General features: G+C 37.7%; 1 protein-coding gene across 2 annotated transcripts in view; it reads left to right on the plus strand.

Moving 5' to 3' along the window:
• Window positions 1-19,049, plus strand: part of ptpn1 (protein tyrosine phosphatase non-receptor type 1) — a 92,364-nt gene that overhangs the window by 51,615 nt on the left and 21,700 nt on the right. For both annotated transcript variants that reach the window (XM_062979740.1, XM_062979739.1), the window contains exons 2-4: window positions 3,100-3,190; window positions 5,704-5,804; window positions 17,954-18,052. In XM_062979740.1, the coding sequence (XP_062835810.1) occupies window positions 3,100-3,190; window positions 5,704-5,804; window positions 17,954-18,052 (291 nt within the window). The remainder of the gene's footprint in view (window positions 1-3,099; window positions 3,191-5,703; window positions 5,805-17,953; window positions 18,053-19,049) is intronic.

Here is a 19,049-nt window from a genome sequence, read left to right on the forward strand (position 1 = left end):
ACATAGCATTTTGTTGGAATTTTGATTCCCCTTATCAATTATTGAACACATATAAGCAGAGCTTGGAATTGGGGGTATTGTTGGCATGGGGTGGACACTGGCATGACCAGTAGGGAATTTAAGGATTATAGTCCAAGTACAAAATGATTTGCTTCTCTTCTACACAACCTGTTTCAGTGGCTTCGTCATAAATGAGGTGAAACTTGAACAGCAAAAGACATCATAGTGAGATAACTTTTCAGGGTAGGAGGCTATGGACCTTTCTGTGGACCAATTGAGGTCATTGGTCCTCATAAGCATGGGCTGGAGTGTTTTTGGTGCTAATTCAGTAGTGAGGCAAACCACACTTAGCTGACACTTTAAGAACAGTTTACCCTGCTTCACTCTTCTTTTACCTTCTCCATGCAATCACTTTCATTTCCAATCTCCCATCTCAGCAGATGGATCTAACCAGGGGACTCAATGAGCTGGGTTGGAGAACCTGACAAACAAGGATAGGTCCACAGGCTTGAGTTTCCTGGTGCTTGCATAACATAATTACAGCCTCTGGGCAAAGTCACTTTCCAGACCTGACAACCCATGTCTAAGCCATCACTTCAATTTGTACCATGTTTGTCACAATTAGGCCCAAGATTTCACAGTATCTTATGTGACTAGTGGATGTAGCAAATGTGCAAGACTTGCAAGACTCCTGGAAAACAGTAGCAAAAGAGAGATCTTAACCATGAAGCTCTTCATGTTTTCTTCAACCTCAACCTATATATCATTTTGTGTAACTTTAAGCAGTCTTCTTACTCACAAAAGAAACAGGAAGCTGTTTAATTTAGATTTACTAGAAAGATACCAAGGGTGAGGAACAATGATCAGCTGCCTTTCCCCCCAGTTCAGAAGCTATAGTGGTTCCATATCTCTCTTTCCTAAATGATTCAGGCACATGCGGTTATTGGTGTCCTATGACTCACGTTGAAAATGTGGTGTATTTGAAATTCATGTCAAAGTTCTCCTTTTATCTTTTTCATTACTTAACATTATGTTAAAAGTGCTACCTCTAAGAACAGAATCCACATCCACATATGGCCCCAAATTGATTTTTGCTGAACCCATTGGGACTGCACTTTCTGCTTGAATTTGGGGGATGTGTTGTGGAGGAAAAACTAACATTTGGTTTAAAACAAGGCACATTGGGATGATACACCAGTGGTTCTCCAAGAAGAGTCCTGGAAACATTCATCAGCTATTGTGTGCTTCATTCTAAAGCTAAATCATATATTTTCCTGCCAATGTGTTGCCAAGAAAAAAATGCTTTAATACAAGGTGTGCAAAGAGCATGTTGTTTAGAAATGGGATTAAGGAAAATGACAGCTTTTTGCTGTTACCAAAGGTATATGTAGAGCCATGAAAATTGGCAGGAACTGTGTGTCCACCCATCTGTCCATCCCTCCATGCCCCATAGAAAGATGGAACATTTATAATGGAAATAAATTGTAAAGTGCTATCTGGAATCTGTACCACTTCAGACTACAAGTGTGGGTCTGATGGAGATGAAGGTTATTTTCTAACACCAATGTACTTCCATGGTCCTCCAGGTATAAGCAGAACCACTGAGAATCAGGTATCCACCAAACATCAACTTGGACAGTCTCTCCAAAAAGGATAATGTGATTGATGGTACTAAAATCCATTTAGTATTACAGAGAACCAGCATGATTGCATTCTCCAATTCCTCCCAGCAAAGGTTATGCCGGTCATTGGCTACCAACCACTCGCCTGAGCATTTTCCTAGGAAAGAGAGCTTAATTTTCCAAGCAGTGTTTTTGCATCTTCCAGTTCCTAGGAAGTGTTTTTCTTATTAGTAGATCTATCAACTTAAGCACGATTTCTGATATTGGAGAACTGACTTTACCAGTTGCTGAGAATGTTTATTAAAAAATATCTGGAAGTCTTAGCAGTTCAGAAGGTTTTGTGGCATTTACATGTTCAAAGTTGTCTGGCACAATGTGTGTGTTCCATGTTGGCGGAGGTGAAAAACCGCTTGACTATAACCTGGCACTTAAATGTCTATTGTGTCTAAAAGTACTGTAGAGAAGGAAGTGAATTTGCATCGTCTTCATGTCAGTTGTCTTACATTTACTTAGTTAACAAAATAAATCAAAAATGGCTTAATGCCTAGTGGAAAATGATGCATTTGGCCCGGCTTTTTGTTTAATTTTCTTGGATGGCCTTTTAAAACTAAGCTTCACAGTTCATTGTGCATAGGCGTGATCCCTATCCTGGGATTTCTTGAGTTTCCTTACACCAGCTAATTTTTAAACAGGATCCTATAACTTCTCTTTGTTTTGCAGTCTGCAATGTCTTTCATATTTTTCTAATACAGAGGACTTCCTTTATTAAGCTCCCATTTTATGTTTGTTGTATGCAGAAGTTGCAGAAAAATCCTTCATGTTTTTTGTGTGAGTGTTGAACAAAAGCAAAAGATGAATGTGGTTGATACAGAAGTTGGGTAGCCTCATTTATTTGAAACTATGCTGCTGATATGATATATTGAGTACAAAGAATCCTTTTGAATTAAGTAGCCCTAGCACAGCTTGCTGATGACTCAAGAAAACATGGGTTCTTATCTTAACCAGACATTTGTAGCCTTTAGCTATTTATACGTATTAATGATATGGCAGTGTGTAGGATACCGAAGAACAAATGTGTTCCTCTAGATATCCCTGTTTAGCTGCACTGCTTATATTGCTAAGCCCTTTCCAGTTAAAGTGACCCATGCTGGTACATTTTGTTTTGACTGTGAAATTGTACTTAGTTCTGTATGTCACATAAAAAGAGGTACTCTAACTGTTGTACTGTCCAGAACAACTTAGGTGGCTGTGGTAACCTGCAATATAACTCAGTTTTCCAAAGATAGTAGTTAGAACATATAAAATAAAAACCACTTTTTCTTAACCATTGTGCAAACTCCCCAACGAGAATCAAATTATAGTGATAAGCTTTCAGTGATTTCTATGAATTAACTAAGTCAAAGGGAAGAACTTTATACATGCACCACTCTTAAGTCCTCTGTATATGTACAAATGTCTTTCTTTTGTTTCCTTCCAGGATATAAGACATGAAGCCAGTGACTTTCCATGCAAAGTGGCCAAATTTCCTAAAAACAAAAATCGCAACAGGTACAGAGATGTCAGTCCCTGTAAGTATTCTATCGCTCTAAAAAAAATTAAGTCAGATACCTACTATTGGTTACCAGTTTACTGGAATTTTGTGGCAAGATTTGTTCACAGGAGGTTTGCCTTGGCCTTCGTCCAAGGTTGTGAGAATGTGACTTGAGTAACGTCACTTAGTGGCTTTCCATGGCTGAACAGGTATTCAAACCAGTGCTCAAACTTATATACCACACTGTCTTGTGTTAGAAATAGTTACCTCTCATATGCAATACTACAATTTTTCAGAAAGTAGTCTTTTTTTTGGGGGAGGGGAGACCTAGGTGGTTCAAATATAATGCTAAACTATGGCTGTCTGGATCTTTTGATTTGCATGCTAAATCCCCCATTTTCCTTATGTGCAGCAGTTCCTGTCTTCTCTTGTCAAATTATGTTTTTCCGCATTTTCTTCATTTTGGAAAAACTGGAAAACCATAGTTTGTGCTTGCTTGGAAACTAGGATATTAAGTCTGAGTTGGTGACAGTGCTTAAATGCGTATTAAGTTGTTCTTATTTGGAGGTTGAAGGATATATTTAAATGGTGTAGAAGAGTTAGACTTACCTGTATTTACTCGAATGTAATGCACACTTCAAGTGCAGGCATAGCATACCAGGTAGGCAGGCAGTATAAATGTCAGTTTATGTGCACAGTTGTAACATCCCATTGAATCTAATGCTGACTTCAATTTTGGCCATGTATTTTAGCCAAAAAAGGGTGAGCATTAGACTCGAGTAAATATGGTCTTTACTTCTAAGCATGAAACTGCTCTGTATTTTATTGTCTGTTTATACAATGTTACAATGTTAAGTATATCCAAGTAAACGTATACTTCTTCTAATAAATGCATCACTTTTAAAATGTTGATTTAAATAGCATTCCCTGAATTGTTGATTTTATATATTTTACTAGATTTTCATATACTAATTGTAGTAGATCCCAGTTGTTAAGTTTCCAGATTTTGTAATGGCTAATTTGAATGTAGGATGCTGACATTCTTGGTGGATCAGCCTCAAAGCCCTGTCTGCAAGGCCAGTTCACACTTTTTTGGTAGTTGAGGCAGAGCTTTTTTGCTTCTTCTTTCTCCCCAAAGCCAAGATGCACTTAGCATAAACCATTTGAATTATTTGGTACCAAAATGATGGCACCCACATAAGGCAGAAATTACCACATACTTATTTCTTGCACCTTTCCTTCCTGGAAAAATATAACCGAATAACCAGTGTTTGTCATCCTTTTGTGGTATGTCCCAACCTGCTCCCTGTGGCAACTGTCTCATTTTGCCTGATGGCCTTATTCCCATAGGGGCCAACCATATTCCTTCACAAAATCCATAAGAAGAGCTCTCTCTTGTTGTTCTGCTCTTACATTCAGTTTGGAGATAAGTTGTTGTCATTAATAAACTCCATATATCTTAAAGCCATCTTGTTTAGCTACCATGGACACGTCTCCTGGCAAACATTTTATTTTCAGTCCTGCCCAATGGAGCAGCATATGTGGGGCTAACTCATTTTCATCATGACATTGCCCCTATTAAATATATCTGACCAAGAGATAGTGACTGAAGTCCTGAAGTGACTGAAGATCTGAAGTCCTGTTTCCCTGGCCCAAATCTAACTGAATCTCCTTTTCAATCAAATCATGATGTTATCTTGTAGCTGCTCAACTTCAAGGGCTATTGATATCTGATGACCACTTCTTTTAAAAATTGATATGTACACTGTAGTCACAGATCTTCTGTCTACATTAAAGTTGAAGATGCAGTTTTTCCATATCCTAGAAAACCTCTACAATCACTTAATAGACTAAAAATCTGTTGAGTCTTCCAGGAAAACTCAATAGAAGCTATAATGTTGCACATAATTTTGCTTACTGATCAGTTCTCGGGGTTCTTTTTGTGGTAACCACCATTGATTTTGTTCGTTTTAGATTATGATGATGATATGGCTTCCAGTCAGTTTGGTTTTCCTGTAAAATGAGGGGATTCTTCTATATCTGGGTAGGCTAAATAGAGTAAACTTCAGTTCTTTAAAAATGAAGTGCAGTTACTGTCAAAGTGGTTTGGTTATTGATAATAGCTTGCTGGGTTAGAAGAAACATATATATATAATAGTACAAGCAGAGTGATTAAGTTTCTCATTTATTGAGATTCAGCTTTTTTCTGATAATGTAAGTAAAGACTTCATTTTAAAAAAGAGGTTTATAAAAATAAGTATTCTAAAGGATTGTCTAGACTATAAATTGTAAGTATAACATCAGTTGTCAGTATCACACCTTGTTAAACCTCAGCCATTCTTCCTTCTTCCCTATTCTTCCTTCTTCCCTTTTACAAAAAAATCCCTCTATAGAGCCCAATATACAGTAATAGGTATCATTTAGTATTTCATTGTCTGGAAATAAAAGATGTTCAAACATCTGCTTGTATAAGCCGCTTACTATAAAATGAATAATGCCGAATGTTTCAGACTTTTTGTCTCTCTTTGTGTTTTTTGTCTTGTTTTACAGTTGACCATAGTCGAATTAAGCTGCAGCAAGGTGATAATGATTACATCAATGCTAGTTTGATAAAAATGGAAGAGGCGAACAGAAGCTATATACTCACGCAGGTAAGTGCTTTGGAGAGTGGATGAAAGATAAAATCTATTTGTTCCCTTTACTTTTTGAAACTCATGAGCCCACAGTTTGTGTGTAATTTCCCCAGTTACATAATATTTCACTACAGTAGAGTTGCACAGTAAGAGACAGAGGATGTGGGAATTTGGAGAAGTTGGCTGAATAGTGTGGGGTCCAGTTTCGAAACAAGGACTTGTCAGTGACACATTATGTTGAATGCTGCGGAGCTTTCTGATATGAAATATGGATTTCAAAGACTTAGGAACCCCACTGAAACAAACCAACTAATAAACTCTGATAGTGTGTGGCTTGGTTATATATAACAGGGTTGAAAAAGCAATATTATGCAAAGGGAGCTGTTTGTCATCTGTATACCTAGAGTTATAAATTATAGTTCATTTTCAGCATTATGAAATCCTCCCTTTTCATACAGCTGCACTCAAGAATGCTTTCATTTGAAAGTTTCTTTTCTTTGTCCCTCATTTCAGAGTATTTTCATGTTTTTATGGTCTAAATCACCTTGTCAGACACAGTTTGATCTTCCTCTTCCCACCTAGATGATTGCTCCTTTTCATTAAAGGTGGTATTCTAATCCTTAGATCAATCTAAGGAATGAATTTTTGGGAGGGGATGGACAGTTTCCAGGAGATGCTTTAGCTTCTTGACTCCTCCCAGCTCGTATCTTGCTATTGTTGGATCAAACCATCTACTTCCTAAAAACACAATACAGGAAGCCATGTACTCCACCCTTCCTATTAATAGTTGATGTAATCAATCGTGTAACTTTTTCTCTCTGAAGCTATTTCCTTTGGTTGAATTTTCTTCCCTCAAGTGCTTTCAAATTACTCACATGTTCACATGCTTCTGCTCCAACCCTTTGCTTTTCATGTACTTGGGCCTGTGCTGCTAAGATGTATTTTGAAGTTTTGAAGATTAAATCCTGTGTGAAGAATCTAAACAAATTTTAATACATACTGGACCAAAATCAGTTTGCACATAGTATGAGAGAGTTGTTCTTTAGCTTAAATTACTACTAACATTAAAGTTGGTCAAAGTTAACTAAAAACATCAGCAAGGAAAGTTCTTAGCCTTGCCCATTAAATAGACAGTGTTCATACCTGCCTGGACTAAAAATGGAGCAGCTCAGTATCAGATCTCCAGCTTCCGTCTTCATGTATCCTATATTATGATTCGGGAGTTCTGTAGCTTGAAAATTTAAGGACATATTCTTCATCATATCAGAAATGATTGCATGGATCAATTTCTACAGGATGCAGAAGTTTGTTCAAAGTGACAATTCAAAACAAAATTCATTTGGAGTTTTATTCTGAGACCATCTTATGAAGTGCAGCTCTACATTATAAATCCTGGTTTAGAAGTAAAATGCTTATTTTTAGTGCTGGGTGCTATATAGAGGAGAGAGATAGACAAAGTGTCTGCTAAAAGAGTATTGTGATCAGCATTTGGGCACAAAATGCATTGAGAATAAAACAGCGAGAAAGGTAGCAGCCAAGAATACATGTGAAATGATGTCAGTGTGATGCAGATGGTCCCAAAGATGGAAACGTTATTTGGCATAATCAATAGTGAAGCAATTCTAGGTTTTTTAAAACATCTCCCCAGATAATTTATAAGTTTGGAGGTCAAGTATCTGTGCCCCACTAATGAGGATTTAATAATAATATTATTATAATAATTGTATTTCTTACTGCCTCTCCTCATGGTTCGAGGTGGGTTACAGAATAATTAAAACACATAAACATTGTAAAAATACCACAAATTCACATATTAAAATGTATTTCTATAAAGATACATATTAAAACATATTTCTATGTAATACATAGTAAAATACGCAAAACAGAGATTAAACAAAGGGCACTCATTTAAGGGACTAAGATGTTTACCGGGGGGGGGGGGGGGATATTGCACACATACAAACAAAATAACAGTTTTTATGTTGACTAAAACATCCATATGTCAGATAATCGGGTCTGGACTGAATGACCCTTATGATCATTTCTAACTCTTTCATTCTATGAACTACAAACTTCAAACACATCTTGAGGGGGGGGGGGGGGATTGAGAGAGAAAAACAGGGTGGACCACAGGTTTCCAGTCTCCCAGGTGATGGTAATATTTTCCCTCTCGACATACTTCCTGTAGTCTAAAACAAGCTTTGTTAAATAACTATTTTTCACTCAAACTAAATAATGTAAGATTCTTTCTACTTATAATAATATCTGCTGTCCTTCAAATGCTATCACTGATGATCTACTCCAGTGATCCCTTAAGTATTCAGCAACCAGTTGCCAATCTTACTTAACATTTTCTGTTGCAGTGTCCTTAATCAGGACTGTCAGTTTATCCATTTCAACTAGATCTAGCAACATTCTTGGTTGTTGTTTTTAACCCAATGTTTAATACAAACCAGAGCACAAACTGCAAAGCATAGCTTGAGGTCCAGCAGACCCAGATCTCCATGTTGTTAGATGCATTGCAGTATACTAAATCATACCCTGAGTCTATTCCTTTGCCAGATAAATAGAGGTGTTATCTCTACAATGCTCTAGGTCCTGCAGCTATATTGGAAGAAGTTGACCACAGAGTAATACTGGAAGTATTAGAGATTTCTAGGGAGAACATTATTAATCTAATCCTTGAATAATCAAATCTGCAAAAGTTAGAACTACTAATTTACGAGCATCCCCAAATTCAAAATCATCCATTCAGCCTTTTCCCTAATCATTAAAATATATATCTGAAGGGGGGACTTCCGGTGAGCCACGATGGCGGCAGGACGGACTTGCTGAAGCTCCTCCAGCAAGCCACTGACAAAGCGGTTGGGTCAGAGCTTTCAGCTCCCCTCTCCCCGGGGATCGAACCGGGGGGGGACGCAAGCCTTCGTAGGGCTACTGGACCGGCGGGGATACCTTGGAAGAGGTATGGTCTGAAGGTTCTAGTTAGCCGAGAAGGTCCGCGAACCGCGAGTCAGGAAGCGGGCGTAAGCCACGCATTGACTGCTGACCGGGCTCATTTTAAACTAAGAAGAAAGTAGCGGAAGAAACTGAGAGCTTAACAAAAAAGTCTAACCTTTTGGGGACATTAAACTGATTGGAAGACGGTAAAAACTTACACGGAATATAAGAAAATCAACGCGGAGACTCAGGGCGCTTATGCGTCGGAGTACACAAGGCAAAGCTAGCTTGCAGGAGAAGGACAAGATATAAACAAACAATCCGGAGATAAGGAACACCTGAAGACAAGGAAGTGCTTACAGAGACAATTAAATTGACTATCGGATAGGAGTGAGCAGCGCGGTTGGGTAGAGCAAAGAAGCTCCCCTCTCCCTGGTAAATCGAAGGGAGGAACGCAGGTACCCGAACGGCTATTTGTGCTCTGCCGCTAACCTCTCGGAGGAGAGGCGAGCCGAAGAGCAGGGATTAAAGCCGCGGGATTCGCGGACCGCAGGCAAGCGAGGAGAGAGGCGAAATAAGAAGGAACCAGGCCGTGACTGACCTTGACGCCATATTGTTTTGACTACGAAGGGTCCTTCTTGTAAACAAGCAAGGAGCCGAGGAGGACTGTGGGAAGAAACGGAAACAGGAAGCGGACGAAAGCGGAAAGACGTGTCGGAAAAGACGGAAGAGGAGGCGGCAAAGAAGACGACGAGGGCGGAAGAAGGGCAAAGGAGGAGAGGGAGTGCGGCAGGAAGACCGGAAGAGGTGGAATTAGGAAGGGTAAAGCAATCACACCGAGCGTAAGGATCTAAACCCGGACTCAAAGAAGGACAGCTCAGAATCCGGAAGGTAAAACTCCGGAAGGAGGGCAGCAAAGGAGGACTAAGGGAACAGGCTAATGGAAAGTGATTGGACCATTGGAATCTTTGGGGCTAAATAAGATTGTATTGAAGAACATAATCCAAGGATAGCAGTAAGAGGGATATAGAGAGACATAGGTGGAAACTGCGTATATAAAGAAACAGTAATATAAATACTAAATTGATGCATTGTGAAAGTCCACTCAGCGACCTACATAGTCATAACCTACAAAGCTACAAAAACAGCGACATATACGGAATAGGAAAGCATTGCAGCTACTGCTTTGACAGAAAATGGCAGGGCCAAAATTTAAACAAGATCTGAAGGACCTTAAAGATACTAAGGGTATGGCAAGGAGAGGCTCCCAAACAGAAGATCTAACCTTAAAAGATATTCTCAAAGAGATTCAGAAAATTTCGGATAAACAGGACGCGAACATGGAAGATCAAAGAAAATTCCAGAAAGAAATGCACCAAGAGATGAGGGAAATGAAAAGAGAAATAAAGGAAGACATCGTCCAGATAAAAGATGAAATGAAAGAGATGCACGAAGAAATTCGTGAACTGAAAAAAGCAAGAGGGACCATGGAAAAGACGCAAAATAAAACCCAAAAGCAGGTGGAGGACTGCCAAAATAAAAGTTTAAAATTAGAAAAAATGCAAGAATTAATGGACTTGAAAGAGATGGAATTTCAACTTAGATTCAGGAACATACAAGAGGAATCTAATGAGAATATAAGACAAATAATAATACAAATTACTGCAAAAATATTACAACGTCCAGAACAGGAAATGGAAACTGATCTGGACAGAATCTACAGAATTCAAACCAACTATTCCAAACGTAATAAAGTGGCGAGAGATGTCATAGTACACTTTGTAAAAAAGAGAGTTAGGGATGAAATACTGATGGCCAACAGTCTACAATCAAGTTACTATAAGAATGATAAAATCACGATTTTAAAAGAAATCCCTTTACCAATATTGAATAAAAGGAGGAATTATTTCTTCCTTACAGAGGAACTAAAAAAACGTAAAATCAGATTCCGATGGGAAAAGGTGGAAGGCGTCATGGTTTCGTTTAACAACGAGAAATATTGGCTCACATCACTGGACAAGGCAAAGGAATTCTACAAAAATCTGATGGAGGACAAAGGTATGGAGCCTCAAGAGACACCCCTACCACAAACGAAAAGGAAAAGATTTCTCTCACCCCTAGGTACAGAATTGATAACAGTGAAGAAAGCAACGGAACCAAGTGTAGCAGTGGGGAAATCGGACACGATTTCAGAAGAGGTGGATGAGACGGCAGTCGAAGAAGACTTGGGAATTAGAACTTTAGGACTTGAAAACGAGCATTATGAATGAGTTTACACGTCAAATAAAATGCTTCTCAAATAATGTTAATGGTCTTAACTCTCCAAATAAAAGGAGGGCACTCACACGTCAAATTAAAAAAGGGAAATTTGACATTATTTCATTTCAAGAAACACATATCTCACAAAGACATGGAGCACTTTTAGCTAACAAGGTTTACGGCAAAGAATTTTATTCACTAGACATAAAGAAAAAAAGAGGGGTGGTCACATACATAAATAATAGCATCCCAGCAGAACTGAAATTTAAAGACTCAGAAGGAAGAGTAGTGGCGGTGGAAATTACAATTGGATCTAAAAAAATATTAATATGCAACATTTATGCCCCAAACGGTCCCAAAACACAATTTGCAAAATATTTGAAGGAACAGATTGAAAACACACATTTGGACCAGGTCATAATCTTAGGAGACTTTAACGGGGTACTGGACACAAAAATGGACAAATCAACCAAAAAGAGATGTAATAAAGATATGGTAAGCTCTCTACCAAAAAACTTTATTCGGCTGAAGGAAGATTTTGATTTAATTGACGCTTGGAGAGCAAAAAACCCATTAAATAAAGACTACACATTCTATTCGCACAGACACGCAGGATGGTCAAGAATCGATATGATTTGGACAACCAGAACAATATTTACAAAAATTGATAAGATTGCTATTACCCCTCACGACAAATCTGATCATTGCCCCATGGAAATGATCATAAACTATAAAAAAGTAATACCCAAATGGAAATTTAACGAAAACTTGATGAAAAAAGAAGAAGACATAGAGAGATATAAAAAGATATCCAAGGAATATTTTGACTTGAATGTCAGCAGCGACATTAAAGATGCAACGGTCTGGGATGCTTACAAAGCGGTGATTAGGGGTCATTTGATACAGCAGAAAGCAAGAATAAATAAAGAAAAATGGAAGAAAATGAAGGAAATAAATTTACAGATTGAAAGTAATGAGAAGATTCTGAAAATCTCACCGAATAATAGTAAGGTAAATAAAGAACTCAAGAATTTAAAAAGAGAGAAAAGTCGAATGGAATTGGACCAGACCGCCAATCAACTAAGATTCATCAAGCAATTCAACTTTGAGAATGCTAATAAACCAGGGAAATGGCTGGCGCGGAAGATTCGTAAGAAAAAACAACTCCAACAAGTCACACAAATTAAGTCTGATAAGGAATGTATTACCAAAGATGAAGATATTTTACATGAATTTAACAAATTTTATTCACAATTGTACAAGGATGACGGAACTGATAAGACAAAAATATCACAATATTTGGGAAATCAAAAATTGGAGAAGATTAGTGATCATCAAAGAGAAATTCTCAATAAAGAAATAACAGAAAATGAGATAAAGAAAGCAATAAGCTCTTTAAAGCCTAACAAATCGCCGGGGCCGGATGGTTTTTCAGCAAACTTTTATAAAATTATGCAGGACATAGTCGTTACTCACCTGAAAAGGGTAATGAATGAGGCATTGCAAAACAAAGAAATTCCTGATTCGTGGAGAGATGCAGATATAATTGTAATACCAAAAGAAAACCAAGATTCTTCAGATGTAAGAAATTACCGCCCCATATCTTTATTGAACACAGATTATAAAATATTTACGTGTATATTGGCCAACAGATTCAAAGAATTTCTAAACAATTGGATTAACTCAGAACAAACAGGCTTTCTTCCGGGAAGGAAAATGAAAGAGAATGTGAGATGTATATTGGACATAATAGAATATTATGATTGGAACCATCAAAAGGAAGTAGCATTGCTCTCCATCGACGCGGAGAAAGCTTTTGACAATTTGAATTGGTCTTTCTTCAAGCTATTATTTAAGGAAATCGATATTGGATATCAATTTTACAATGCAGTAGACACGATCTATGACAAACAAAGAGCCAAAATTCTGATTAACGGTCAACACTCAAAGAATATGAAGATCGAAAAAGGGGTAAGACAGGGGTGCCCACTATCCCCTTTAATATTTATTTTTGCCTTAGAAATTTTGTTAAAAAACATTAAAAATGATCAAGAATTGAAGGGTACAAAAATAAAGAAAAATGAATTTAAATACAGAGCATTCGCAGACGATATCATCTGTGTTATCGAGGAACCGAGAGCACAAATATCCAGGTGGATAACAAAGATAGAAGAATATGGAGAGATAGCTGGTTTCCGCTTAAATAGGAAAAAAACCAAGATACTAACAAAGAATATGACTAAAACCAATCAAGAATTGTTGGGAAGCATGACAGGAATCTCGATAGTTAAAAAGATTAAGTATCTAGGAATCTGGCTTACAGCTAAGAATGCGCAGCTACTAGAAAACAACTATAAATCAATGTGGGGGGAAATAAAGCAAGACTTACAAAAGTGGCAGAATTTAAACATCTCACTATTAGGAAGAATCGCATCAATTAAAATGAACATTTTACCGAAGATGCTCTACTTATTTCAAAATCTACCCATAATAAGATCGACGAAAACGATTGCGGAATGGAATAAGGATCTTTCTAAGTTTATATGGAAGGGCAAAAAACCCAGAATCAGGTATGCAACAATGACGGAGAAAAAAGACCGAGGCGGATTTGGCTTGCCGAACCTACAGCTGTATGCGGATGCCTGTGCTTTGACGTGGATTAAAGATTGGTGTAATCTCAAAAAGGAAAATATATTAGATCTAGAGTGTTTTGATTTGAGAAGGGGATGGCATGCGTACATATGGTACGATAAAAAGCGCATAGAAAAAAACTTTGGAAATCATTTTATACGCTCATCTCTGAGCAAAGTTTGGGACAAATACAAATTACATATGTACGACAAAACACCACTATGGATCTCTCCACTGGAAGAGAATAATAGGAAACTATTAGGCTGGTCACAATGGCCTACTTACAAAGATATTCTAATTAAGGAAAATAATGAATTTCGAATTAGACCTATAGAAGATTTAAAAAGAAGATACAAAAACTTAACGTGGTTACAATACGCTCAAATTAAGGAAAAATTTGTGAGGGATAATAAAGTGGGCTTTTGTTCCAACGAGAAATTTTGGGATAAGATCCTTCAATCAGACAAGAAAGAGATAACTAAAATTTATGATAAACTACTTGAATGGACAAACGCCGCAGAAGAAGTCAAAGGATGTATGGTAAAATGGGCACAAAATATTGGACATACGATTATGATGGCGGAGTGGGAAACGTTATGGAAGAAGAAAATAAAATATACCTATGCGTGGGATTTAAAAGAGAATTGGCTGAAATCTTTCCACAGGTGGTATATTACACCCCAAAAATTAGGGAAAATGTACAAAGGAACTCAAAACTCCTGCTGGAAGTGTAGAGACCATATTGGATCGTATTACCACGTTTGGTGGACATGTCAAGAAGCGGGCAAATTTTGGAAAATGATACATACAGAGTCCCAGAAAATATTAGGGAAAAAGTTTCCAATGAAACCAGAATATTATCTACTAAACCTGACAGATTCAGAAACACAATTCAATATAAACGATGACAAACTATTTACATATATAAACACAGCTGCAAGGATTATCTTTGCAAAACACTGGAAATCACAACGAATTCCGGGAAAGGAAGAATGGCTTGAAAAAATGGAGGACATAAGAGACATGGATGAATTAACCTTTTTATTGAAAATGTATAAGGGACATTCAATTAAAAGGACAGATTGGGATCAATATAAAAAATATATGGACGTACAGTAAGGAATAGACCTTGTCATAGAAGTAACAAATAGAAAAATATCAATACAATCAGAATAGAAAAATAATTACAAAAATTGAATAGAATTAGACTCCCCAAGAGAGAGGATGGGAAGTACTACAAGTATGTATATGGGAGTGTGTGGAGGGTTTTTTCTTTTTTTTTCTTTTTTTTTTCTTTTTATGTTTTTTTTTTTTACTTTGTATTGATTTTAGTGTGATGTGTTGTAGAAACTCAATAAAAATTATTTAAAAAAAAAAATATATATCTGAAGGAATTGCAGTGTTTACATATGAAACTACTCCTTTTTCTTCTTGTTGAGTGATGCTACAAATTCTTTACCTGATTTAGGATTTGTCAGGAATTTTTCATCTTTTTTCTTTATGGGAGTTTCTTACAAACAAATCAAATCACATTTCAATTTTTCCAAATAATGAAATATCTTATTTCTTTTCTGAGGCATGTTTATATACCCTGAACATTCCATGTAAAAAAGATATATTCTGTTATAATTCTGTGCTATCATCAATATCCATGTCCCTTCTTTTCGCCTTTGACGGTAGAGCTTTTTCCTCTTCATCTTCAATACTTTAAGCAACTTGAGGGTCTCTTTCTGCTTGAGGAGCTTCCAGCAGCGACTGGATAATTTTTTTTCTTCAAGAGGGACCTTCTAAACCTTTTCCATTGTTCTTTATAAAATCTCGGGCCTTCTGTATTGTATTCAGATTGAACCTCCTTTTCTGTATCTCAGAGAGGTTCCTTCCAATTTCTCCCAATGAAATGGTATGCTAGCACATTTCAACTTGTTGGGTACAAAGGCACAGCTCTTCTTTTTCCACAGCAAATGAACTGGAATATCCTTGAAGATCTCCAACTCCTTCTCATCAATCTTTCTGCTGTTCAAGTTCTATTGCTGATGTGCTTCATCTTTTGCCTGTCTTCTTATAAAGTGGACCATTATATCTCCTGGCAGATTTTTTTCGGTCTGGCAAGACACTGAGACATTTTGTGCTTAAACTCCTGAACTTGACCAGACAGTTCCAAAACCCTCTGGCTCCAATTGCTGGCATTATCTATTCTGAATTATTTAACTCATCTATTTTATGGCATTTTGTTGATATAAAGGATCAATGGTGGTGAAATTTGTGTATCCTGAGGATGTGGACAGGATCTTTAGAGAGGTGAGAGCTACCACATGTATTAGATCCTTGCCCTTTCTGGCTGATCAAACAAGCCTGAGGGGAACTGGCAGAGTGGTGAAGGTGGTGGTAAGTGCCTCCCTAGAACAAGGCAAAATTTCAGTTTGCCTAAATTATTTTATTTCCAGCATTTATACCCCACCCTTCTCACCCAAGAGGACTCAGGACGGCTAAAGGAGGCAGTTGTGAGATCTATATTTAAAAAGCCAGTGTCCCAACTTCACCTTTCTGAGCAAGGTCTTGGAGTGTGTGGTGGCCTCCAAACTCCAGGGTTTTCTGGATGAAACGGATTATCTAGATCCACTTAAATCTGGTTTCAGGCCTGGCTGTGGAATAGAGACAGCTTTGGTTGCCTTGGTGGATGATCTATACAGAGAGCTTTCAATGCCATTAATGATGGTATCCTTTTGGGTCATCTCTCTGGGATGGGACTGGTAGGCATTGTCTCCGGTCCTTCCTGGAGGGCCATACCCAAAAGGTGGTCCTAGTGGACTCTGGTTTGAACCCCCGGCTAGTGACCTGTGGGGTTCCTCAGAGTTCCATTTTGTCCCCCATGCTGTTTAACATATACATGAACCCACTGGGAAAGGTAATCTAGACTTCTGGAGTACAGTGCCACCTGTATGCGAATGACATCCAGCTCTACTATTCCTTTCCACCTAATGCCAAGGAAGGTATCCTGACCCCAAATCAGTGCCTGCCATCAGTAATGGACTGGATGAGGGTAAACAATTTGAAACTTAATCCAGACAAGACAGAGATACTCCTGGTCAGTTGGAAGGCAGACCAGGGGATAGGGATCCAGCCTTTGCTGGATGGGATTACGCTCACCCTGAAGACACAGGCCTGCAATTTGGAGGTTCTCCTGGACCCGGCACTGAACCTGGAGGCCCAGATATCTGCGGTGATCTTTGCACAATTAAAACTTGTGCACCAACTGCTCCTGTTCCTTGAGAAGCCAGATCTGGCCACGGTGGTCCATTCCTTAGTTACTTCCCATCTGAATTACTGTAACATACTCTACCTGGGGCTGCCTCTGAAGAGTGCTGAGAAACTTCAGCTGGTTCAAAGAGCTGTAGACAGGTTGTGGGGCTGGCTATAGGGAGCAAACAACCCCTTTGTTGAAGCAGCTCCCATTTTTTTCAGGCAGGCTTTTAAAGAAGAAGGTTTTTAGGATTGTCAGGGACTGCTGTGATTTTATATGGTTTTAATTATGTTCAGTACTGCTTTAATACTTTTATATTTGTATATTTTAAGTTGTATTGCAATGCTTTAGTTGTGAGCCGCTTTGAGTCTCCAAATGGAAAAAGAGCAGGATATAAATAAACATAATAATGATCATCATCATATCATCATCATCGCCACAGACTTTGAGTCACTGAACAATCCATTTTTCCCCTCAGCCACTCAGGTCCTTGTATTTGGAAGCTGATGCCATCTTTAGAGGGGAGGGGGTTGTGTAACTTAAAAGCTTTAATACCTCAAGATACTGGAAGTGATGGGAAAGGAAGAAACTTTAACCCTGAGGAGATGTTACTTTGAAAGTCTTTAGGGTAAACATCTAGCTGGAATAGTAAACTCTTCCTGACCTCCTTTGTCAATGCTATGCCAAGATTTTTCATGACATGTTTAAAAAGGCTAAACTTCCTAGCACTAACTTTTTATTGTCCCCCATCTCTATGAATCATACGTTTGTTGACTGGACAGATTTCTTAAATGTATCCTGCAGATTGGCATGTTTGTCCTTTTTCTGGGCAGGCATTCTTAGAACGATTCTTTTCTATTTCCTTTCTGGCAAGTAAAGACATTGATTTCCTCTTATATTTGTACTAACAATCTTTACAAGCTATGGATTCTTAACTATTAATATTTGACAATTTTGCACTAACAGAATAGCTTGATATATTTATAATTCCCAAACTAGCTGCTACATACTCTGTTGAGTTTAAAATATGATTATAGTACTTTGCACTTGTGCCATATGCATATTTCTTACTCCAGAAGATTTTGTATCATTGCAGGGTCCTCTGCCAAATACTTGTGGTCACTTCTGGGAGATGATTTGGGAACAGAAAAGCCGTGGTGTTGTCATGCTTAACAGAGTGATGGAAAAGGGATCAGTAAGTAACTAAAACCTTTTTTTAAAAAAAAAGAAAAAGAAAAGTTTGTTATAGAAACATGGGCACATGGTGCATGCACCAGAAACAGTTATTCTTAGACAAAAGACTACATGTGAGATGAGCAAAGCTTCTGAATTTTTGAGAGAACATTGCTGCCCTCTGGGACTTGGAAAGAGCAAACGTAATTCCCAGATCCTTAGACTTTGCTGCCTAACTGTTTAGACTTTTGAAAAAACCCAAAAGGTCTTGATTAAGCAAATGGAAATTCTGTGCAGTGTTCCAAGCTCAGAATTAAAGTTTATTCTATGAGTACAGTATGACTGCATTGCAGCCCCACACAAAAGAATTATTTACTTAGCTCTGAAGTTGTCTTCACATTTTAGTATAATCAACAATAAGCATCCTTCCCCCTCCCTTTAGATTTTATTGCACTTCTTCTTAAATCCTAGTTTCTGCCATCAAGAGGCAGTATAACACATAGAAACATTTACCAAAGTGAACTAGAATCACAAGTTTCTTGAACACAATATTTTTTGGGTGATCTTTGTTTGGTCACTTGGGCAAAAGAGAATATAGTAGCTCTGCCCATACTTGTCATGCAGCTAATAAAATTTGATTTCAGGAAATAATGTTTATATCATAACATTAATTATGTGTGACCCCTGATTGGCTCCTATGGATATTTTTTAAAAGATGGTTCTGAAACAACAGCATATTGAGAAAATTGGTAGTAAACATGTGTCAGAAATGTGTGAAAGGATTGAAGGCATGATTTTATTGGCCCCTTTGCAATTGCATATTAAAAATCAAAGATTGTTAAAGCTTTATACAGAAGAAATGTCATTGCCTAGCACTTGGAAGCTGTTCTAGTAATAACTTTTGTGATAAAGCTTTTGGCAAACACTGCTGAAAAGAAAACTAAATTTTGTCACTATCTGCATGTAAATATACATCAGATAAATAGACCCTGAGTTATGAGAGGTTTCCTTTTCCTTTT

The sequence above is a fragment of the Anolis carolinensis genome, chromosome 4, assembly GCF_035594765.1.
Source record: "Anolis carolinensis isolate JA03-04 chromosome 4, rAnoCar3.1.pri, whole genome shotgun sequence".
In the NCBI taxonomy this organism is placed as follows: domain Eukaryota; kingdom Metazoa; phylum Chordata; class Lepidosauria; order Squamata; family Dactyloidae; genus Anolis; species Anolis carolinensis.